This window comes from Ylistrum balloti, unplaced genomic scaffold (assembly GCF_031769215.1).
Source record: "Ylistrum balloti isolate Yb309-2 unplaced genomic scaffold, AGI_CSIRO_Ybal_v1 Utg371830, whole genome shotgun sequence".
Lineage (NCBI taxonomy): Eukaryota > Metazoa > Mollusca > Bivalvia > Pectinida > Pectinidae > Ylistrum > Ylistrum balloti.
In genome coordinates this window covers 315,269-340,729 of record NW_026782909.1, presented here as the reverse complement: position 1 = coordinate 340,729, position 25,461 = coordinate 315,269, and the positions used below count along the sequence as shown (strand labels likewise).

At 37.1% G+C, this 25,461-nt stretch overlaps 1 protein-coding gene across 1 annotated transcript in view; it reads right to left on the bottom strand.

Moving 5' to 3' along the window:
• LOC132563715 (huntingtin-like) overlaps nucleotides 1-25,461 on the bottom strand; it is a 73,984-nt gene that overhangs the window by 24,010 nt on the left and 24,513 nt on the right. Inside the window, exons 25-50 of the mRNA XM_060228466.1 lie at nucleotides 25,261-25,397; nucleotides 24,640-24,756; nucleotides 24,223-24,345; nucleotides 22,794-22,999; nucleotides 21,902-22,041; nucleotides 21,243-21,471; nucleotides 20,800-20,899; nucleotides 20,463-20,566; nucleotides 18,885-18,960; nucleotides 18,366-18,542; nucleotides 17,920-17,996; nucleotides 16,506-16,638; nucleotides 16,002-16,121; nucleotides 13,485-13,910; nucleotides 12,436-12,613; nucleotides 12,121-12,198; nucleotides 10,369-10,491; nucleotides 9,046-9,222; nucleotides 8,720-8,826; nucleotides 8,039-8,193; nucleotides 7,282-7,350; nucleotides 5,103-5,208; nucleotides 4,557-4,847; nucleotides 3,122-3,277; nucleotides 1,093-1,280; nucleotides 371-485 (exon numbers count right to left, since the gene is read on the bottom strand). Of these exons, the coding sequence (XP_060084449.1) occupies nucleotides 371-485; nucleotides 1,093-1,280; nucleotides 3,122-3,277; nucleotides 4,557-4,847; nucleotides 5,103-5,208; nucleotides 7,282-7,350; nucleotides 8,039-8,193; nucleotides 8,720-8,826; nucleotides 9,046-9,222; nucleotides 10,369-10,491; nucleotides 12,121-12,198; nucleotides 12,436-12,613; nucleotides 13,485-13,910; nucleotides 16,002-16,121; nucleotides 16,506-16,638; nucleotides 17,920-17,996; nucleotides 18,366-18,542; nucleotides 18,885-18,960; nucleotides 20,463-20,566; nucleotides 20,800-20,899; nucleotides 21,243-21,471; nucleotides 21,902-22,041; nucleotides 22,794-22,999; nucleotides 24,223-24,345; nucleotides 24,640-24,756; nucleotides 25,261-25,397 (3,908 nt within the window). The remainder of the gene's footprint in view (nucleotides 1-370; nucleotides 486-1,092; nucleotides 1,281-3,121; nucleotides 3,278-4,556; nucleotides 4,848-5,102; nucleotides 5,209-7,281; nucleotides 7,351-8,038; nucleotides 8,194-8,719; nucleotides 8,827-9,045; nucleotides 9,223-10,368; nucleotides 10,492-12,120; nucleotides 12,199-12,435; nucleotides 12,614-13,484; nucleotides 13,911-16,001; nucleotides 16,122-16,505; nucleotides 16,639-17,919; nucleotides 17,997-18,365; nucleotides 18,543-18,884; nucleotides 18,961-20,462; nucleotides 20,567-20,799; nucleotides 20,900-21,242; nucleotides 21,472-21,901; nucleotides 22,042-22,793; nucleotides 23,000-24,222; nucleotides 24,346-24,639; nucleotides 24,757-25,260; nucleotides 25,398-25,461) is intronic.

Sequence of the window (25,461 nt, the reverse complement as noted above, 5' to 3'; positions counted from 1 at the left end):
AGGTATAAACCTACAGACTGTGAGGGAATCAAATGTCACCAGGTATAAACCTACAGACTGTGAGGAAATCATGATCATGTAAATACATACTTTAAATTTTGCAAAATATCTACAAGACATTCCCCTCTTGATTATGAAAACCAAAATCTGATCAGGTGCTGAACTTGATATTGTGATACAATGGGGTAAATATGAAAGTTCTCAATTAATGTTATTGTTTCCAAACAGACAGGATGGAACAGTTAGACATAGTAACACCATATGCCCTCCAATAAAATTATGGGGGTTTAAGATGGTTATCAAATAAAAACAAAGACTGTTTGGTTATCATCACAAGGTTAAAATACAATGTAAGTAAGCTGTGACTTACCTGAAGGACCTTGCTTGGAAACTCAAGGTCTTTAAGGTCTATATGATAATTCTCCATGATATAGAATGCTGTTGACCACATAGTTAGCATGTAGTTCTGACTGGTGATACAGGTCCTGAAATAAATCAGTATCAAACCACATTTAATGATCTCCTCTATACGTAAACATAGCATTCGTGTAGAACAATATTAACATACATTCCAGCTTTTGTAAGGCTGGATCATGAAATATCATCTTTCAATTCCAATATCATTATATGTTATCTATATACAACTGCTTTATATGAGTTATTACTGTCTATTTCCCCTACGTTTGTTTAAGTTATCACTGGAAAAAATAGTACATATTCCTATAAATGGTACTTACATTTTTAGAATTTGTACACATACTTAACTAGTTACAAGATAACTAGTTTGTTTACTATATTCCAAAGTTTTTCTGATTAACTCTGAAAGAGTAGAATTGTTGTTGTATTGACTCACTGTGAGTGATCATCTCAGGAGGTGGTTCAATGCCAGATGTAGATTGATAGAGGGTGATGAACTCAGTTGTTGAGTCGGTGAGTCAAAAAGCAGATCATGACAGGTAATAGACAGTATTTCAATTTAAGATGGATGTTATACTGAGGGAAATGTGTTGTAATAGAAATTTTCACCTGTAACTCCTACAATATTCGACTCCTTTTTTTGATGACACTAAAAATACCTTGTAATTTACTTACTGACTGACTGCTGATAAATTTCTGAGCAGGAAATCTGTTGCTAAGGGAACAAGTAACTTAGTAACATCCTGTATTCCTGCCTCCAAAAGATAAAGAGTTCCGTGCAGAGCTCCAATTCTGCTTGGTAAATGTGGACTTCTGAAGCCAGCATCAATGATCTTCATCAACTTCTCTGTTGTGGCATTGTCCTTAATAAACAATACGAAAACACATATAACAGTAACCAAACAGAAGCTGTTTTCTATTGTAATAAAATGTTAATAAACATATTTTAAGCAATAAACAGTCTAATTTTATTTTTATTTTTTAGTAGTAAAGATAAGAGTTCAAAATTGCACCTTTAAGCAAGGAATTAAAAATACTTCCGTGGCTAAATTACTCATTTTTATAGGAATGTCTCATTGTATGTACGCTTCAACTGGATTCCAATTAAAACAATTAACAAACTGAATGTAGTAATATACAGGAAGGACATACCATGATATATTGTTTTAAAAATTGAACTGTTGAAATGTTTTAAAGCAATATTTTTATTTTAGGGTGATAAAGGATTGTAATATCCTGTTCTGTCAGAATAAGACCTATGTATCTATAAATCCTGTTGACTTAACATCATTTTAAGAGCTTTTTTGTTTCTAACAAATGAATATATTTTATCTACAATTTTACTAAAGGCAATTTACAATAACTGTAATGTAGTATAATACAATGTTGATTCTAGGAATTGCAATGTAAAGGTACACCAGTACCACATATTCTGACAACCCTATTCATAGACCAACCAGATGGCCTCAGTACATACTTTGTCCACCACTGCTGCAGCCTTACATATCCCCAAGTACTTACCATGCCTACCACTGCTACAACCTTACAGATCCTCAAGTACCTACCATTCCCAACACTTCTGCAGCCTTGCAGATCCCCAAGTGCTTATCATGCCCACCACTGCTGCAGCCTTACAGATCCTAAGTAATTACCATGCCCACCACTGCTGCAGCCTTACAGATCCCCAAGTACTAACCATGCCCACTACTGCAGAAGCCTTACAGATCCTCAAGTACTTACCATTCCCAACACTTCTGCAGCCTTGCAGATCCCCAAGTGCTTATCATACCCACCACTGCTGCAGCCTTACAGATCCTAAGTAATTACCATGCCCACCACTTCTGCAGCCTTACAGATCCCCAAGTACTAACCATGCCCACTACTGCAGAAGCCTTATAGATCCTAAGTACTTACCATGCCCACCACTGCTGCAGCCTTACAGATCCCCATGTATTTACCATGCCCACTACTGCTGCAGCCTTACAGATCCCCAAGTATTTACCATTACCACCACTTCTGCAGCCTTACAGATCCTAAGTAATTACCATGCCCACTACTGCTGCAGCCTTACAGATCCCCAAGTATTTACCATTACCACCACTTCTGCAGCCTTACAGATCCCCAAGTATTTACCATTACCACCACTGCTGCAGCCTTACAGATCCCCAAGTATTTACCATTACCACCACTTCTGCAGCCTTACAGATCCCCAAGTATTTACCATGCCCACTACTGCTGCAGCCTTACAGATCCCCAAGTATTTACCATTCCCACCACTGCTGCAGCCTTACAGATCCTAAGTAATTACCATGCCCACCACTGCTTCAGCCTTACAGATCCCCAAGTATTTACCATGCCCACTACTGCTGCAGCCTTACAGATCCCCAAGTATTTACCATTCCCACCACTGTTGCAGCCTTACAGATCCCCAAGTACTTACCTTGCCCACCACTGCTTCAGCCTTACAGATCCCCAAGTATTTACGATGCTCACTACTGCTGCAGCCTTACAGATCCCTAAGTATTTACCATTCCCACCACTGTTGCAGCCTTACAGGTCCCCAAGTACTTACCATGCCAACCACTGCTGCAGCCTTACAGATCCCCAAGTATTTACCATGCCCACCGCTGCTGCAGCCTTACAGATCCCTAAGTATTTACCATTCCCACCACTGTTGCAGCCTTACAGGTCCCCAAGTACTTACCATGCCAACCACTGCTGCAGCCTTACAGATCCCAACATTTAAATATTGCATTAGAATTTCATCTTCCTGTGGATGGGTTTTATACAGGTCCAATAACACCTCCTGCATCCAGTCATACTGTTCCCTCTCCATGAACAAGTCTGATAAGCACACAATCTGTGACAGAATGTACACAACTTGTCAACAATTTGTTATAGAGTATATGATAGGTCAATATAACTAGTCACAAAATCTGTAACATGTGATTACCATATTTTATGGGTTATAAGCAGCATTAGTATATAAGCCACAAGGTCAATTTTAGTGTTTTTAAAAATTGATCTACATACAAGCAGCAGCGGATTATAAGCCACATTCTTTCTTAGGAAGTGGTAAAGTTCAATGACGAAAGTTTGTTGATATAACGGACCATGGGGGGCAATATATCAAGATCATCAGTGAAACCTTTAATGAAGTTTGCAAATGATTATACGCAGATAATCCTTTATCTTATTGATGTATTTTAAAAATGTAAAACAGTAGATATCAAAATCGTTTTGCTTGGGCTTCTCAGATATAGGGCCTGACATGTACGGTTTACTAAACAATCTCTCCATCTGTGTCTCTATTGTTAAATATTAACACAGAGTCTTGTAAGCTGACCAAATTCTTAAGTCCCACATGATTTTTTCTAGGAAATTACATGAAGCCATTCATATCATAAAAAAGTATGGTGGTCATTCTAGAATTTGACCTATAACCTGATGACCATTGACTATTGTAAACTTCCGTTATGGCTTCAAAGTAAATGCAGAAGTTCAGGAGACATTATTGTGATTCATATTAAAAGATATGATTAATTAGATCCACAAGAATGTGATTTTTTTTCAATATTCAAATAATCCTGTTTAAGATTGCAAATGACGGTTCTAGAGTATCTGTTTCAGTCACAAACATGTGACGGGTAGGCACTCATAAAAAAATCAGTACCATCGGCTGGTGAACTGGTATGCTTCCTGTTTTGTTTTTTGTTTCTGTTTTATTTTTTACAACCTGCCAATTTTTTTTTTTTGTTCACATATAAGCGACTGGTATATGAGTCACATGCACTACACACAAAAAAAAGGTGCTGCTTATAATCATTATAGCATAATATATTATAATTGGTCACAAAATTTGGATACGAGAATCCTATGAAAAAAAAACAGACATAGGAAAATAATATTATAACAGTTGTTGTTAAATGAAGTTTTACCAAAAAGCTTTATGAAAGAAGGATGTGTTTTTCACAGAAAACATGAAATAAGCTAAGATATTCTCTTTTAACTTTATTTTCAAGAGATCTATCTCTAGTAATTTTTCCATCCTGATAAATAACATCCTTTCCAATACTATAGACAGATATAATAGTAAGTACACAGATATCACAACATTATGACAACATAGAAGTACTTACAGACTTGACAACTTCATTCTTGAGCATAAGTGGTGGTCTGGGAGTTGTCAGCATCCATTGACCATACAGCTCTAACAGGAACTGGAGACAAGAGTGGATATCCAGTCCACTAAAGTTAACTGACCGCTCTCGTCGCTCTCTCTCAAATGACAGGAGTGGGAACTGTTGACGTGACCGGCCGGGTGTGTCAGGGGAATCTGTAGTTGGGCTTTCCATAGAATCAGTTGTGTCTGATTCAGCAATGTGGAAATCCAGGGCTCCCACAATCGACCAGATAGCTTCTATTGCAATCTGTTAAATATCCCACATATGCCAATATTCATCTTCCAAATTACCTTCACTATTTCATATTCAAAGCAAGAGGCTAAATGGGTCTGTATCACTCATATCATCTGCCTATCAGTTATTGAAAAGAATTAGTATAGAGGAAAATGTTGACGCTGGATAAACATCTATCATGGAGAATAAATTGTGCATCTGCAGATGATCTCAGAAAAAATCTGAGAAGATGAAATAACACAAACAAGATGTATCTATAAAACGTACCTGTCCAAGGGTATAATCATCGGCCATGATCTCCCTCTCCAAATTACTGTCAAACATATATCGTAGTACATCCTTCTCGTCACCAGTACAACCTGACCTGACCATTCTACAACACAGTGATACACATTGCTATAAACGTTACCTGTCCATTTTACAAAACAGAGGGATACACATTGCCATGAAATTTCCATTGCCCAACAATTCGAACAAGAAAACAATTTATGTCTTAAACACAGTGGAGTACATAAGGCTATAAACATAATTTGTCTTTAATCGCATGAAAATTTTTAAAATTCAAAATGTTTGGAAACTGTCAAAACTAAAGATTCTTTTAATTTAACACTGACGGCCTGGTTACATATCTGCCACAGTGTTATAATACCCTGGTTACCTACCTAGGACAGTGTTATAATACCCTGGTTACCTACCTAGGACAGTGTTATAATACCCTGGTTACCTACCTAGGACAGTGTTATAATACCCTGGTTACCTACCTAGGACAGTGTTAAAATACCCTGGTTACTTACCTAGGACAGTGTTATAATACCCTGGTTACCTACCTACAACAGTGTTATAATAACCTGGTAACCTACCTACAGCAGTGTTATGATATGCTGGTTACATACCTACAGCAGTGTTATGATGCAATGGTTACTACCTACAACAGTGTTATGATGCCATGGTTACTACCTACAACAGTGTTATGATGCCATGGTTACTACCTACAGCAGTGTTATGATGCAATGGTTACTACCTACAACAGTGTTATGATGCCATGGTTACTACCTACAACAGTGTTATGATGCCATGGTTACTACATACAACAGTGTTATGATGCAATGGTTACTACCTACAACAGTGTTATGATGCCATGGTTACTACCTACAACAGTGTTATGATGCCATGGTTAATACCTACAACAGTGATATGATGCAATGGTTACTACCTACAACAGTGTTATGATGCCATGGTTACTACCTACAACAGTGTAATGATGCCATGGTTACTACCTACAACAGTGTTATGATGCAATGGTTACTACCTACAACAGTGTTATGATGCCATGGTTACTACCTACAACAGTGTTATGATGCAATGGTTACTACCTACAACAGTGTTATGATGCCATGGTTACTACCTACAACAGTGTTATGATGCCATGGTTACTACCTACAACAGTGTTATGATGCCATGGTTACTACCTACAACAGTGTTATGATTCCCTGGTTACTACCTACAACAGTGTTATGATGCCATGGTTACTACCTACAACAGTGTTTCATGATGCCATGATTACCTACCTCGGACAGTGTTATGATGCCATGGTTACTACCTACAACAGTACTATGATGTCCTGGTTACCTACCTTCAACAGTATCATGATTCCATGGTTACTAACCTAGAACCGTAATTTGATGCCTTGGTTACCTACCTTGGACAGTGTTATCATGCCCTGGTTACCTACCTAGGACAGTGTTATCATGCCCTCGTTACCTACCTAGGACAGTGTTATCATGCCTTGGTTACCTACCTTGGACAGTGTTATCATGCCCTGGTTACCTACCTAGGACAGTGTTATCATGCCCTCGTTACCTACCTAGGACAGTGTTGTCAGGTCCTGGTTACCTACCTAGGACAGTGTTATCATGCCTTGGTTACCTACCTAGGACAGTGTTATCATGCCCTGGTTACCTACCTAGGACAGTGTTATCATGCCCTCGTTACCTACCTAGGACAGTGTTGTCATGTCCTGGTTACCTACCTAGGACAGTGTTATCATGCCTTGGTTACCTACCTAGGACAGTGTTATGCCCTCGTTACCTACCTAGGACAGTGTTATCATGCCCTCGTTACCTACCTAGGACAGTGTTATCATGCCCTCGTTACCTACCTAGGACAGTGTTGTCATGTCCTGGTTACCTACCTAGGACAGTGTTATCATGCCCTCGTTACCTACCTAGGACAGTGTTGTCATGTCCTGGTTACCTACCTAGGACAGTGTTATCATGCCTTGGTTACCTACCTAGGACAGTGTTATCATGCCCTGGTTACCTACCTAGGACAGTGTTATGCCCTCGTTACCTACCTAGGACAGTGTTATCATGCCCTGGTTACCTTCCTACAACATCATTTTATGATGCCATGGTTTCCTACCTGCAAATATTTTTTGATTACCCACCTACGACAGTGAAGATTGTGGACTTCCTGTTCTATCACACCTCGTATCACAGTAAGCTTCTTCCCACATCTGGTTATAAAACAAACAATAGATTTATGACTTAAAATTCAGCAACCTACTTACACAAAATCTCACATGAGTGCAAATGTGATATGAAATTCATTTAATGAGCTCAAAAACCTTTAAGCAAGTGACATTCAAATGGTCAAATTACTGAACGAGTGTAATGAATTTCATATTACATGAAAAAGAGTATAAGATTCTATTTATCATAAAACTTATATTTCTGAAAAAGAAGCAAAAAACTCTCAAATTCATTTCTCTGTAACACAGACTTATATTGATTCAGATGGTATGTTTTCCACTACCAAGAAAAATGACATCTTCACAAAATGACTTAACTGTGATGTCACAACAGTGTTATTACACGAGTGTCCCAGGATATTTATTTAATGCCAGTTGATATGACACAAAAGGCCACCTATATGATAAAATAGTTATTGCAGGCCCAAGCTTTTTGCCTAAATAACAAAACACAAACTGCCACATGCAGGAACCATCAAACTATACACCTCAGGTTTTTACCTGAGGTTATGTAGACCAAATGAGCTTTGGCAGCCCCTCCTGGAGCTGTTCCACAACACTCAGTCCTACCATGGTACAAACATCTCCAGTTTCACTTGAAAATCTTCAAAAAGCCTATTTTATAAATGAAACAAATGTATATCTGTACTGTTTTAAAACAAAGTAATCATACCTTGTATGGAGAAATCCTAGAGGTTTGTCTCTGGGTCGGATCTCGTATGAGCTGTAACTGGTGTTGCCTGGTACTGGGATCAGAGTGGATTGTATAAGGAGGGATGTGATTGCTCTTACTGCCATAACTGTACACTGGGCACGTTCCATCTCTTCCTATTTACAGATATATTAATACCTCATATAATTCAATGATGTCTGAATTACTGCTAATTGAATGAAATGAATATTTCAAATCCAGGGCAGTTTTTGTTTAATGGTCTGACCAGTTGGACGAAAGCTGTTTGTTTAATAAGAACAAACCTACTGATCTTATAAAACTTTCTAACAAGTCTCACAAAATCTTTCTAAACCAGTATTAATATCTTGATTTATGCCTGAAATGATAAATTTAGAGTGTCAACAAATCTACTATTCCTAATAAACAAAAAAGCATTATCCTAAACATGGTCTGCAATTTTACAACTTTCCTTTTATATCAAAGATTTCAGAACTTCACATAAGTCTACAGCCCATAAAATTGCCCAGGAGTAGAGTAAAAGGACACTTGGACCATGAAAAAAAAGGTCATGACAAGTTAAGAACCTATGTTTAAAATAAATAAACTTTGTTTTATTTTGTTTGCAATACAACATCTAACTTCTTGGAGAGTCAGAGAATACATCTTCAAAATAACACTTACCTCAGGGGAGACCACCATTTCCTCACCATTTGATGGCATTGTTACAGGATTAACAACAGACAACAAACTCATCCATGTTTCCTCAAACTGTTGTCTGTTAATCCAACCTATCAAGGAAAGAAGTTGAGCATAACAAAATAAATATTTATTCCAATCCTTTCCATTCTTAACTGTTTGTCTATTTGCTGGCTACATGATATGCTTACAGAACCTTACAACATCAACTCAATATTCTTATTATCATTCATGACCATTCTAATCATTTTTAAACCTGAAGAAAAGACAGTGAGTATTTCACCAAAATAAACAGATTTTATGGGTCATACCAAGAGAGTTAATCCTGAAAACATATTCCCTCAATACATCCTTGTCTTCCAGGAAATCAACAGGCAGGGGAGGTAACTTGGTCTTAGGTTCTCCATTTGGTGATGGTATCCAGCCCATCTTCCAGACAATGGACGGGGTTCTGGCGTAACTGTTGAGTACTGGTTGTCTTCCTAAACCTACAAGGAACAATCAGCATAGTTGTCAGAAGAAACAAGAGACCCATGGGCCTTAACAGTCACTTGAGGTCTTCAGGTATCTGGACAGTTTTAGAACCCATCAGTCCCAGCATTTCCAAGTTTAAAGGCTTAATTTTCAATTTAACAGAACAGATAACATTGTTTGTTGTTGAAATTTAGTATATTTGTCCCCTGTGACCTTGAATGGAGAGCAAGCTCATTTATTTAAACTAACATGATACTCTTCATCCCAGCATGCTACTGGCCCATATCATGACTCTGGGTCATTGTGTTATTGAGAACAGTCATTTAAAGATTTTTAACACATTTGATCCCTGTGACCATGAAGGTATGTCAAGGTCATTCATTTTAAAAACACTAACTAGCCCTTCATCCTAGTATGCTACTGGCCCAATACCATGATCCTGGGCCTTTTGTGCTTTGGGAAGAAGTCAAAAATGTCAATTATTTACAACGGACGATGCTTGCACATTAGACAATGGATGACAACAGACAAATGTGATCGCAATAAATCACCTGAAACTTTATCTCAGGTGACCTTAAAAGATCTACAACCAGACCTGTGACCCTAGCTTACAAATCAGTTATCAACTAATGTCTGTATTTTCCAATTTTGAAAAGACTAGATGCTTTCTATTCAAAATATGACAGCAACACAGTTGTCCTATATCCTATCTCTTTTACAGTTTTATGACTTGGTAGGACCATCAATATTTCACAGTATTTTAAATGGTGATTCAGTCATCCTACATTCTACCTCTCTTATAGTGTCATGACTTGGTAGGACATCTATACTTCACCTTACTTAGCAGAGTGATTCAGTTACCCTACATTCTATCTCTCTTTACAGTATTATGATGTGGTAGGACATCTATATGTCACCTTATTTAGCACAGTGATTCAGTTACCCTATATCCTTTCTGTTTTACTTCAATTAATAAAGCCTTTCAAAAATATGTTGGATGTAATGCCAGTAAACATAAATAAGATTTATCACACATTTGTTTATGATGAGGTACTTCTTGCCCATTTGAGACAGGTATTGTTTTGTTATATCATTGCCTTATGCTGACCTGTACATAGTTATCAATATTGCTGTACATATAGTTTAAACAGCTGGTTTACCTGTGATAATATTCCTGAGATTATGTTGTAAAAAGCTTGGTATCACCTGGGACCTGCCTGACAAATGATGTTGAGAAAATTCCACCAGTTCTGATACCTGGTCACATGCTTTAATGATCAAATCTACAGAAAAAAAAGAGAATAAGTCATCAAGTAACAGAATAATTACATCTTAGTGAAATACATTTTCTTATAATTCTACATTGAGTTGCTGAGGTTGTCATAATTTCCTTTTCAAATTGAAAATATAACTAAGAGAGATTTCACTTAATAGACCAGTTGAAATAGTAATTGAAACTGGAGTATAAATATTTCATAATCCAGTATGAATCTGGAGAGTTATCAAGTATGTACACATGTAAAGTTGAAATTCATTATCTCATAATTCAAGAGACAATGAAAAATGTTTCCATGTTGTAGATATAAGTTTTCTAGCGTTGGTTACTGCTGAACAAAGCACAATTGTAATGTATAACTCTGGACCGAAATGCTTTAGCCATTTGTTAATTACAACACAGGAGACTTTCATATCTGTATATATATTGATCAAAAATGTTCAGAAGACATTCTTATGATTAGAAAACAAGAGGCCCAAGGGACTTAATGGTCATCTGACTTTAAAAACTTCAGCAGGGAGAAGGGTTAATTTTTCTACTTTGCATGAAATCTTACTAAGAAGCTGTTTTCCATGACACAGATGGTAGTTTTGGTGAGGAGTTGGTAACTGTAACAAGTTTTATCTATTTTTTGACAATTAAGTTGGAGCTCCATCCAACTGGTGAAACTTGAGAAAGTTTGAAATAGTTGTTGCCCAGGAACATCATGATTGCACAATCATTTTACCAAATGGCCTTCCTGGCTGCCATATCAAAGTTTTGTCAAGGTCAAAAAATAACAACACTTTGTTGGCTACTTTCCTTAAAGTTCCCACCAATTTTTAGCTCAATATCACCAGTGGAACTGGAGAATTTTAAAATATATTTTTCAAGATAGCGGCCACGGCAGCCATCTTGAATTTCAGACAGACCAGAAAAATAACAACACTTGGTTAGGACCATTTCAAAATTATTGCATGCAAGTTTGAGCTAAATCCTACTGGTGAAACTTGAGAAGTTTGAAATGTCAAAAGTCTATGTATGATGGATGCGCACAGTGACAGACGAAGCACGATGGTTATAGGTCATCATGACCCTAAAAATCAATTTCAAGACGAATGACTTTTCAAATGCTTAACAATTGAAGAGATTGAAAAATCGCTTGAATTCATTTTGACTCAATGAAATTTGAGTTTTATAAACTAACTCTACAAAGATGAAAAAGAAGAAAAATCAGAACTTGGAAACGATTTCAACTCAAACAGAAATTTGGTTCAAGCCATTTTGTGACAATTTTGCATCAAATGTAGGATTCTATACTACCAAATGTATAAGAATGAATAAAACATGCTGAAAAGAAAAAAAATTATAACTAGAAAATGTCTGTAAGACATGAATGCCCCCGCCCCCCATGTGAAATAATAGTGAAAGGTCCGAATGAAGTTGTTAGGCGGTATATACTGATTTGGGACGGGACGCGACGGGACGGGACAGGACGCGACGCGATGCAACGGGACGGGACGGGACGGGACGGATGGACATGGGCAACGCTATATGCCTCCGGCCATAAATGGTGGGGGCATAAAAAAGATATAAGATAGATAATATATATTTTCCACAGACACTCTGTAAATAAATGTTCCTATTTTACACTGACCATTCAGTGTTTCCTTGGAATGATCCCCTGAGTTTTGTGTCACTGTTGACACCAGCTTTTCTCCTGGTACCACCATTACTGAAACATAAATAAAGTATCATATTCAACAAACCTACACAAAATCAGTCAGTTCCATCACAGAGTTAAGTTCTCTCCTGTACTCAATTAGGCTAACATATATGTATATCATTCTGTGAAATGTATGTGATCTGACAGCAGAGTAATTAAGAGTGAAGTCTCAAATGTACCAAAAGTGGTCCTTATTTTCCATACATAAACAGTTTCCAACTTGGCAGTTCCAACTGTAATACTTACAAGAGTAAACAGTTTGGTAGGCTGTTCCAGTAAGTGCACAAACCCATGAGGTGTGCTGTTTCTGTCCTATCACTACAGACAGTTGGGGATGCTGGAGTATCAGAGACATACACTGCAGACAGCTGTTGAGACGCTTGGATGTTGGCAGCAAATCATGATGGAACATCCAGTCTATCATCTACAATTTAACCGTATACATCATTAGACCAAACCATGTACTGTCAGACAAACATCAAACCATGAACTATCATATTGACATCAAATTGTTCTATCATACAGACATCTAACCATACAATATCAGACAGACATCAAACTATTTACTATCACACTGACATCAAACCATGAACTATCAGACAGACATCAAAACATATAATATCAGAGGCATCAAACCATGTACTATCACATTGACATCAAACTGCTCTATCATACAGGCATCTAACCATACAATATCAGACAGACATCAACCCGTATAATATCAGAGGCATCAAACCATGTACTATCATATTGACATCAAATTGTTCTATCATATAGGCATCTAACCATACAATATCAGAGACATCAAACTATTTACTATCACATTGACATCAAACCATGAACTATCAGACAGACATCAAAACGTATATCAGACAGACATCAAACCATGTACTGTCAGACAAACATCAAACTATTTATCAAACCATGTACTGTCAGACAGACATCAAACTATTTACTATCACATTGACATCAAACCATGAACCATCAGACTGACATCCCACCATGTACCATCAGACTGACATCACACCATGTACCATCAGACTGACATCACACCATGTACCATCAGACTGACATCACACCATGTACCATCAGACTGACATCACACCATGTACCATCAGACTGACATCACACCATGTACCATCAAGATATTCCCACACAATTTTTTTTTTGTATTTTGAGGATGAATCTGCAACCAATGTCTACAAGGAAAAGATACACTCAATCGAGTTATTTTAGCTATGTTCACCAAATCAAAACGCTGAATGCTATTGATTTCAGACAGAAAAATCACTTACCTCTGCACATAAAACACAGAACTGACCAATATCACAGTGAGATTCAACAGGCACCTCCGGCTGCCATGGAAATGTAGACAAAGTTTGAATGTAAATGTTCAAAGATGAAACTAACATAAACACCATATCTGACCACGACGTGTCCGAAAAAAAGTCATCCATTTTTTCTAGGTAGCGTGTGCGTTTGGCAGTCTTTGAGTCTGTACCATATTTAATCACTTGGTGGGGCGTAGGGAGCATGTTGATTATATTGTTAACATGACGTATAAGTGTCAGCTGGGCAGCCTGTAGCAGTGGGTCAAACATTGGTTCTTGTGGAATCTTGTTGCCTTCACTGTCTAGGATATCAGTAGAGTCGTTGTTTTTGATGAGTGTATCGTGAGCTCCCAGTAATATACACTCTGGAAGGATGCATAGGTTAAATTCCTGCCAACAAAACAATAAAAAAATTAAACAAGAGGCCACTGGGCCTTAATGGTCAGCTGACTATAAAGACCTACACATGAAAGAGGCGAAATAGACCTAAAATAAATTGTTCAAATACTCTACAGCTCACAAAGAAGACATTGGTTCATCAAAACATTTTCTGCAAACTTGAAATCATATTCTTTATACATGCACTACACAACTGCCATTACTCCGCAAGAATTGCTTGTTGAAAAAGCAAGCTACAAGCCCAATATCAAGATCCTTCAGTTGGCTTTTCAGTTATTGAGAAGAAGTTGTTTAAGCATTTCAACACATTTGACCCTTGTGACCTTGAATATTGAGAAGTTATTGAGACATTTTAACAAATTTGATATCTATGACCTTAAAAGTGGGTCAATGTCATTCATATTAACAAAGTTGGTAGCCCTAACATCCTAGCATGCTACTGGTTAAATATCAACAACTGGGCCATCTGGTTATTGAGCAAAGTCATTTAAAGATTTTAACATATCTGACACCTGTGATTTTGAAAGCCGGTCAAGGTCACTCAAATCAATTCGGGGCTGAATCAACTTTCTGAATTTAAGAAATGATTCCCCACTCTCAATGATGTTTCACATCAAATTTGGATGAAATCCATTTAAGCATTAAGAAGTAGTAGAATTTTGAAGCAAAATCTTGTCAAACTTTGGCATTTGGGGCCCTGCCCTTAAGTGCCTATGGGTAATAATCAACTTTTGGAATCTAAGAAATGATGTTTTATACAAAATTTGGTTGAAATAAATTCAAGCATTAAGAAAGAGTAGCATTTTGAAGCAAAAAATTGACTAACTTTTTTCCCATTTAGGGACCCACACATCCAAAGGTTAATAATGGATGAATCAAGTTTCTGAATCTAAGAAGTGATTCTCTCGATCAAGGATGTTTCACATCAAATATGGTTGAAATCAATTCAAGCATTAGAAGTAGTAGCATATTGAAGCAAAATATTAACTTACTTTCCTATTTGGGACCTAAGTCATAGTGATGGAGAGAATATCTACGTAATTAGGGCTATTGGTATGTACCTGTGTCATAGTGATGGAATGAGTGTCTGCGTATATAAGGTTAATTATATGATGGAAAGAATATCAGCCTATGTAATTTTAACATACCTTGGTCATAGTGATGGAGAGAATATCACAGCATATAAAAGTTTATTTGTACATACCTTGGTCATAGCCATGGAGAGAATATCTATGTAATTAGGGTTATCGGGACATACCTTGGTCATAGTGATGGAGAGAATATCTACGTAATTAGGGCTATCGGGACATAACTTGGTCATAGTGATGGAGAGAATATCACAGCATATAAAAGTTTATTTGTACATACCTTGGTCATAGTGATGGAGAGAAAGTCACAGCATATAAAAGTTTATTTGTACATACTTTGGTCATAGTGATGGAGAGGATGTCACAGCATATAAAAGTTTATTTGTACATACCTTGGTCATAGTGATGGAGAGGATGTCACAGCATATAAAAGTTTATTTGTACATACCTTGGTCATAGCCATGGAGAGAATATCTATGTAATTAGGGTTATCGGGACATACCTTGGTCATAGTGATGGAGAGAATATCTACGTAATTAGGGCTATCGGGACATAACTTGGTCATAGTGATGGAGAGAATATCACAGCATATAAAAGTTTATTTGTACATACCTTGGTCATAGTGATGGAGAGAAAGTCACAGCATATAAAAGTTTATTTGTACATACCTTGGTCATAGTGATGGAGAGGATGTCACAGCATATAAAAGTTTATTTGTACATACCTTGGTCATAGCCATGGAGAGAATATCTATGTAATTAGGGTTATCGGGACATACCAAAGTCATAGTGTTGGAGAGAATATCTATGTAATTAGGGCTATCGGGACATACCTTGGTCATAGTGATGGAGAGAATATCTATGTAATTAGGGCTATCGGGACATACCTTGGTCATAGTGATGGAGAGAATATCTATGTAATTAGGGCTATCGGGACATACCTTGGTCATAGTGATGGAGAGAATATCTATGTAATTAGGGCTATCGGGACATACCTTGGTCATAGTGATGGAGAGAATATCAGCATACGTAAGGTTATGCAGTAGTTTGGCACATTCACTGGGATTACAGTCAGCACTAAAACACTGGTTCTTCACTATAGACACATAGCACTCCTGAAGTTGAAAAAGCATCCATTTTTCATATGAAATTTTCATATTAAAATTTATCTTATATCTAACAAATGGAACAAAATGCAGAAGAAAACCTTTTGTTATAACTACTTTGCTAAAGTCCATACAAAAATAGCTGAAGCTTAATGTATGTCATACATAACTAGAATCCTTACTAAGCAAGTTTATAAGACTTTCAAGGTGAACTCTTCTGAATTTCTGTGGAAGTAATGATTACAAAACAACATTTTTATAAGTCTTTTATAAGACAAACAACAGATTAAAGCTGAATAGTGGGGCACCATCTGATGGACTGATGACCATCAAAACCTAAGCCTTTAGCTTGATGTCCTTAATGTGGTAACAACACAATCTGTAGCAGCTGACCTTGTTGATGTTTATATCAGACAGGGACTTCGGGAGAGACAAAGGGTGTGGCCTTTCTCCCACAATATCAGCTGTTTCCTCCGGGTGTATCTCCATCCTCAGCTTCTGTAGCAGGGACACCAGGCGTGCATGACTGGGAACAAGAGATAAAATACATATTTCTGTTTTGTCTCAATTAGTCAGCGACTATAAAAACTAAAGGCCTGTACAATGTCAGAGTTTTGATGTTAATTGGAATCCAGGAATCTGACTTTTCAATGAAACTAGATTTTAACTTATTCTAATAATGTTCAAATGTGCAAAAGTAATATGGACGACAGTAAACAGCTTTATAAGTGACCCTGTCAAACATATGAACAAATACATCATTCATGGAGAATATTATGAAGACAAATGTCATTTATTATCAAAATCAATGCAGTGGAAAAATTACTATTATTAACTTAAAAGGTTTCTGTTGACACAGTCATGAGAGGCCAATGTTATGTAAGATCATCAATATTTCTACATCAATCAGGTAAATGTGGTTTATAAGATATTCAACCCTAACTATCAGGTTACCACTAATATACCACATTAAAAGTATTTTTAAGAACCCACTCACTGTCAGGTAAGTACATCCTTTTTCCTAACTATCCACTCACTGTCAGGTAAGTTTATCCTTTTTCCTAACTATCCACTCACTGTCAGGTAATTCCATCCTTTTTCCTAACTACCCACTCACTGTCTGGTAAGACCATCCTTTTTCCTAACTACCCACTCACTGTCTGGTAAGTCCATCCTTTTTCCTAACTATCCACTCACTGTCAGGTAAGTCCATCCTTTTTCCTAACTACTCACTCACTGTCTGGTAAGTACATCCTTTTTCCTAACTACCCACTCACTGTCTGGTAAGTACATCCTTTTTCCTAACTACCCACTCACTGCTTGGTAAGTCCATCCTTTTTCCTAACTACTCACTCACTGCTTGGTAAGTCCATCCTTTTTCCTAACTACCCACTCACTGCTTGGTAAGTACATCCTTTTTCCTAACTACCCACTCACTGCTTGGTAAGTCCATCCTTTTTCCTAACTACTCACTCACTGTCAGGTAAGTCCAACCTTTTTCCTAACTACTCACTCACTGCTTGGTAAGTCCATCCTTTTTCCTAACTACTCACTCACTGTCAGGTAAGTCCAACCTTTTTCCTAACTACTCACTCACTGCTTGGTAAGTCCAACCTTTTTCCTAACTACTCACTCACTGTCAGGTAAGTCCAACCTTTTTCCTAACTACCCATTCACTGTCTGGTAAGTACATCCTTTTTCCTAACTACCCACTCACTGTTCGGTAAATTCAGTACACACTTTTTTCCGACTACCAACTCACTGCTTGGTAAATTCAGTACACACTTTTTTCCGACTACCAACTCACCGTTTGGTTAGTTTGTTGCTTTCCATGTATTTAAGAAGCTTGGTGAGATCCTCTAGAGGCAACTGTTTGAAGGCATCCTTTAAAAAAGGTAAAATGACAATTACCACAGTTGTCAAAGTTTGTACCAGTGGTAACATTTCCCTCACATGGTCAGAGTCAAAATATGATGATTAACAACAAAATTATTTCACAAAATGTCCTGATGCTGTGACAGACAGACTGAGAAACTTATTTAAGATATTTTTCAACAGAATTCCTTATGTAGATAATTTTCCAAGATGCCATGTTCATGTTGGTTTGACGGTTTTGTTTTGATCTTTCCTGCAGATGCACACAACTGTATATGATTTTACAAGATATCACTGATTAAGACATTTTACTACTAAATTAATTGTGATCATTATTTGATAAAGAGCTTGGATAATTACAACTGCAGATAATTTTACCTGTACACTGTCAGCCAATAACATCTCGACCCTCTTACATGCGATACTGTCACAGATACGTGCCACAGCCAGGTGATGTGTGTTGAGGAACTTGTCTATGAGCAAGGTAAGAAGGGAGCCCGTTTGGGACAAGTGGATCGCCTCAAGGCATTTCATCGTCTTCCTTACCAGTGACGGCTGTTATATAACACATATACATATCACTCACTTTGATCAACAGGTTTCATTATGTCAAGTTTTGCTCATACCAAGCTAAATGTGTATTGATATTCAGTAAAATGGTTTTGTCTTCAGGAAAATGGCTTACTGTTAAATAATACAAAAGCCACAACATGGACATCTTTTATCTTAAGTTATTAAAATTCTTTATCTATTTTCAAGGGGGAAAGCATTTGATTGAAGCACAATGAAAAAAATAAAACAGTCCTCTTTCAGAGGAGCAATATATAGAATAACACAGTTTTAAACAGATAAAACAGTAACAGAAAATGTGTTACTATTGAATAGCTTATGACTTACCTTTGAGACATTTTCACACCTCGCATGTATTGCCTGTATAAAGAGACTACTGGCAGAGGAATTCCTGTGTATGGCACTGAAAATAACCCCAAAGATAATAATTAGACTTGGGCAGTTCTATAATGTTACTTAGTATCAGACAAAAGGTTCAAGGACAATTATTAAATGATCCTAGTCAGAGTGACATGTGAAATTGCAGGTCCTAGAATGACCAACATATTCTTAACAAAGTCCTAGTGATCAACCTCTTCTTAACAAAGTCCTAGTAACCAACCTCTTCTTAACAAAGTCCTAGTAACCAACCTCTTCTTAAAAAAGTCCTAGTAACCAACCTCTTTTTAACAAAGTCCTGGTAACCAACCTCTTCTTAACAAAGTCCTAGTAACCAACCTCTTTTTAACAAAGTCCTAGTAACCAACCTCTTCTTAACAAAGTCCTAGTAACCAACCTATTCTTAACAAAGTCCTAGTGACCAACCTATTCTTAACAAAGTCCTTGTGACCAACCTATTCTTAACAAAGTCCTAGTAACCAACCTCTTTTTAACAAAGTCCTAGTGACCAACCTCTTCTTAACAAAGTCCTAGTAACCAACCTCTTCTTAACAAAGTCCTAGTAACCAACCTCTTTTTAACAAAGTCCTAGTAACCAACCTCTTTTTAACAAAGTCCTAGTAACCAACCTCTTCTTAACAAAGTCCTAGTAACCAACCTCTTCTTAACAAAGTCCTAGTAACCAACCTCTTCTTAACAAAGTCCTAGTAACCAACCTATTCTTAAAAAAGTCCTAGTGATCAACCTATTCTTAACAAAGTCCTAGTAACCAACCTATTCTTAACAAAGTCCTTGTGACCAACCTATTCTTAACAAAGTCCTAGTAACCAACCTCTTCTTAACAAAGTCCTAGTGACCAACCTCTTTTTAACAAAGTCCTAGTAACCAACCTCTTCTTAACAAAGTCCTAGTAACCAACCTCTTTTTAACAAAGTCCCAGTGACCAACCTATTCTTATTAAAGTCTTGGACAAATGACTTCTGAGAGAGTGCTATTATGTCACCATACCTGACAAAGTCCTGGACAGGTGACTCCAGAGTGAGGGCTATGATGTCACTAACACCTACCTGACAAAGTTCTGGACAGGTGACTCCAGAGAGAGGGCTATGATGTCACTAATACCTACCTGACAAAGTTCTTTACAGGTGACTCAAGAGAGAGCTATGATGTCACTAACACCTACCTGACAAAGTTCTGGACAGGTGACTCCAGAGAGAGCTATGATGTCACTAATACTTACCTGACAAAGTCCTGGACAGGTGACTCCAGAGAGAGGGCTATGATGTCACTAATACCTACCTGACAAAGTTCTGGACAGGTGACTCCAGAAAGAGCTATGATGTCACTATCACCTACCTGACAAAGTCCTGGACAGGTGACTCCAGAAAGAGCTATGATGTCACTAACACCTACCTGACAAAGTCCTGGACAGGTGACTCCAGAAAGAGCTATGATGTCACTAATATCTACCTGACAAAGTTGTGGACAGGTGACTCCAGAGAGAGCTATGATGTCACTTACACCTACCTGACAAAGTCCTGGACAGGTGACTCTTGAGAAAGGGCTATGATGTCACTAACATGGTTGATTACCAACCATGTCATATGTTCCGCTTCAGTTAGATTTTCACACTGTAAACATGAGATTTGAATTAAAGTGTAAAAATAAGTGATCTCACTTCCTGTAACTACTCTATCATAATGGTTCTTTGAGTATTTAGATATTTATACATAACAAAACTTTTAAACAATTACAGAATAATGAACCTTATTGACATTATTTTCTGTTTTGATGAGAAATGAAAAATGATTATAGGTAATGAAATTTTCAAATGGCAAATACAGGTGGAGACTGAGAAGCTCACCACATAGTCACAGAAGAGAACTAGGCCTCCACGTCGCAGGATCTCCAGGTTACAACAGTGTGTCATGGGAGACACCTGTACCTCAAGGTCTGCTGAATGACTGTAATTTGAAACACCAGATGTTATTCGCAATACTTTTATCAATAGCTGCCATCCCAAAGGATAAAAAAATACCACCTGTTTATCACAAATATAGCTCTACTGAGCTAATTTTTTAAAATTCTGTGATATACGACATAAAATAAATATTCTTGCGTGTTGTATCTAGTAGGCGCTCATCCTTTATAAACAATCAGAGACCTTTGTTTCATTTGAGGTTGTTATAAACAAGAGGTCCATAGGGCTTGTATTGCTTACCTGGCTTTGCTTTACTGAAATTGCTTCATTAAAACTAAAGGTAAAGGAATTCAAAATATCGCTATGATTTTGGCTGTTTGTCTTACCTTTTGCCAGGTTTAAGGAAGCGCTTAGGGGTCTGCATCACTGTACTCCACAGTGTCTGATCATCAAAGTTGAGGAGAATTAAAATATTACACCACTGTAGAGTGAGGGTGGGAAGTGTCATGGAGACTGACAGAAACATGTGATTGAGTTCCTGGATACTATGATAACAGTGTGGGGTGTCTAGGTGGGAGGCCTTCATTGCTGATGTAGCAACCTTCCTAAACAGACCTGAGAAAATACAGACATCAGAGATCAATCCTTGTAGTTGACTTCAATGTCATAAAGTTAATTACTCTTATTGGAGTTCAATGCATTCTGTATTTGTTCTATAAGAAGAACATTTCTGAATTGTTTATCAATTAAAATTACCATAAAACAGGGTTTATTTTTTGCTCATTTTTATCAAGAATTTAGATGAATAAGGAATACCTGAAGACAAAATCCACATTTTCCTAACTCTGAAGTTAATCATTTTCATGGCTGATTTTTTTCTTTCAAACACTTCAGTATGATTTAATACATTATAAATGTTAACATGTTCAAGTTTTGGTAAAACGGGTTTCATAATTTATCAACTTTTCGTATCCCTGTAAATTGTAGACATTGTAGTCTGGAACAATAAGATGAAGAATAGCTGGTGTATAATGTAGAATCTCACCAGACTGGAACATGTGTGTTACATAGAGGAGAAGCTGAGACAGTTGCTGGGTAAGAAACGTGGACGAGGAAGACAGACCGGTCAGCTCACATTTCTGACTGATGTAGCTGGCACAGTTACCAATCACCTGTATCAGGAACCTGGGTAAACAAATAAATAGGGCATTAGCTTTACTTAAATGAATACTGCCCTCATTCATATTTTCCTCGCAATTTTTTTCCTGTGCTCATAATAAGTCTATAACTACCTGGATGTTCCCAATACAAAATCTGGACTTTTATCAGAGTAAAGCCATCAGTACCTTGATAAGTACACCTGTACTAATACATTAGTATGATTACCTCCTACTAACTGGTGTTTATGAACTGTTCTCTGCCATCAAGACCCATATCTTAAAACTTACAAATAAAACCCTAAGTACCAGGATATTACAACCTCTTACATGGACTACTATAGGGTTCCACAGCTTTACTTGGGATATTATTCACCTTACATGGATTAATTTAGGGTTCCGTCTCTTTATCAGGATATTACCTCCCATTACATGAACTGATTAGGGTTCCAACTCTGTTCCATGATATTACCTCTCTTTATAGGGACTCATTTAGGGTTCCTCCTCTTTGCTAGGATATATTCTCCCCTTCCATGGATTAATTTAGGGTTTCACTTCTTAACCAGGATATTACCGCCCCACCCCCACCCCTCCCCGTTACTAGACTAATTTAGGGCTTCCTCTGTTTACCAGGATATGACCTTTACGTGAACTGACTTAGGTTTCCACCTCTTTTCCAGTATATTACCTTCCCTTACACAGACTGATTCAGACATTGAGAAATGAAGTGTCTGACTTTCTGATTAGCTATAAGGAGCTTCCTCTCTTTCCGTCACTTACCAAGCTAACACTTCCTCTGGTGAAAGAGTGAGGGCCAGATCTCTCTCCTCAGTTGTCATCTCCCGACTGGGTACCTTAAATACATTCAAACCAAGTCCTAGTTCTTGCATGCGTGACAAGATCACTTCCTCTTTAGACTGTGCCATTAGGACACGCAGGACGGAGAGGACGAGGGACACCCAGCGCTGGAGGTTCTCTACACAAGCCTACAAAAAACATAGACATTACAATCTTTTAACGAAAATCTACACATAACTGAAAAATTTAGTCCCAAAAACAAAATTTATTATTGTTGCAAGCTAACCATCAATAAGAGTTTATGTATTAGTGTATTTAAAATGCAGCTTTTTCTTTCAAGTATCCTTATATTGGTCAAAGGACCCAGTAACACATAATGCAGCAGTCTCGGTAAAACAAAAATAACTTGTGTGCTGCGAAACGATTATGGTACCATAAATAATTTGGTATTCACTAGTTTCATAGTAAGAAGTATTAGAATCAAGGGAAAAAAATCTGTCAATAAAATGGAAACAAAATTAAAAAAATAAAAGAGTGTCCCAGCTTTTAACCTCCAGTCATAACCAAGTTCATATAGGTATGGTACCATTAAGTTATCAACTGTGTACTTCACAATACAAAAGCAGCTAACCTGTAAAAAATCCCGTTGTTGCTTGCTACTTAAAAGTACCCAATACATTTTTAGAGTAACTTTCATGTCATTTAGAAGCTTAGCAACTCTTTCAAATGTGCATATACTCTCATATATGATGCAGCTTTTAAACAAAATGGCGGCCTGACAAAATATTTGCCAAATGTTTGGCAAGTAAACCTTGTGCAATGTCTCTGTGAGGTCAAATCATTTAATTTGTTAAATAAGCGATCAGATCAGTTGTTCTTTATTCACTAATATCATTTACATAAATTTGTAGGCTAGAGTCTCTGATCGGTTAAAATATAACAGGCAATAACAAAGAATTATATCAAACCAACCAAAAAACTTTACATGACTCATAAGTTCATCTTACATTCTGTGAGATGTAAATTTATGTCCACATAAAAAGATAAGTTTACAAACTTCAGTACAAATCTACATCTCAGGATGCCAAAACAACTAACCCTTTTCTATTATTACTCAAGCTAGCTCAGATGTGTAACAGTAGTAACAACATATAATGGGGTTTGTAAAGGAATGTATATAAGCTCTAAGCTTGTTTTCCGGTTTCCCATATAAATTATATGTATGTTTGAAATTGTTGAATAATGAATACAAATATTGTTTAAACCAATTTTTTAATATCAAGTATTCAGAGGAAGGTTTTGTGGTCAATCAACATAAAGATCCGATACCTAACATACTAAGATCGTGACAGGCTCTCTTTTGCAGCAGATCAGGTACTAAAATCAAATAATTGTGCATCACAGAACTTACCACATCCATGGGTTCTTGGAGGAGGGTCTTCAGTAGGATATCTACTGGTCTGAACACGATAGGGGCTAGTGACTCGAACAGACGGTGAAGAGTCTCCAGTGCAGCCATGCTGTCAATTGTTACCTGGATATTGAAAAGTGACAGATTTATAAAATTTATAATCTATAATAAACGTCTGAAGTCTGATGATCGATATACATGGCTGTTAATTACAGGTAAATGAAGCTCCAAATAGAAGTCTGGGATATAAAGAGATCAGTTTACACTGCAAAAAACATTAGGGTACAAAATTCTCAATTAGCAAAAGATGGGTGAAGCTACAGAAGACAGTAGATAGTCTTCAACATGTATTCTTGCCCAAGTATCAAGAGTATCAGAGAAAAGCTTTGATGACCTCCTACTGGTTAATTGATATACCTGTTGTCTGGCTAGCGATGGCAGGATGGTGTCTGTCACCTGTCTTGACAACTTCTTCCAACGTTCCTCACTTTCCTTGTGGCATTGTTGTAGGACTATTACTAACAGGTCTAGAGTCTGTAACAGTTAAAACCATATACCCAATGAAGTATATACAGTCCAATACAACACGTAAAACCTTCTAATTAATAACACAACAATCTATTCTGTCAAATAATCTCCATCAATTACATCAAGACAAATACACCTACTCAAATATCTCCCAACATTCCAAGCGAAATTCAAAATTCAAATACATTAAGTTATTAATCATCTAAACCAAAGATAAGAATTTTTTCTTCACAATATTCTTAGTTTTTCAATTAAAAAGGATCATAATATCTAAATGATATCCAATTGTTCTACTTCCCACACCGGTATAGTCTGTCAGTGTGCAGATACTTCAGCTTAGATCAGAAATCCTTTCTGTCATGTTTCTAATTCAGTACAAACTTCCAGACCACAGCATGTGACATAAATACTTGTCAACAAAACATGTATACAATGTAAGTAAGGTAGACAAGTTTAATCTCCAACAATCAATTTCTCAGCGAAATGAAGAGCTGAGTACATCCCTCATACCTCATGATACTGAATGAGGCGAAGTAACATGGACACGACTACCTCCCTCTGTGTCTCCAATTCACGACTGATGTCAGATTTATTGGCAGCTCGTAGCAAGAACAAATCATATACAATAGGCTTCAGAGCAGGGATAGCTGAAAAACAGGCACACAACTATTACCATTAAATAATCACACAATTACTGTCAATCATTGTTTT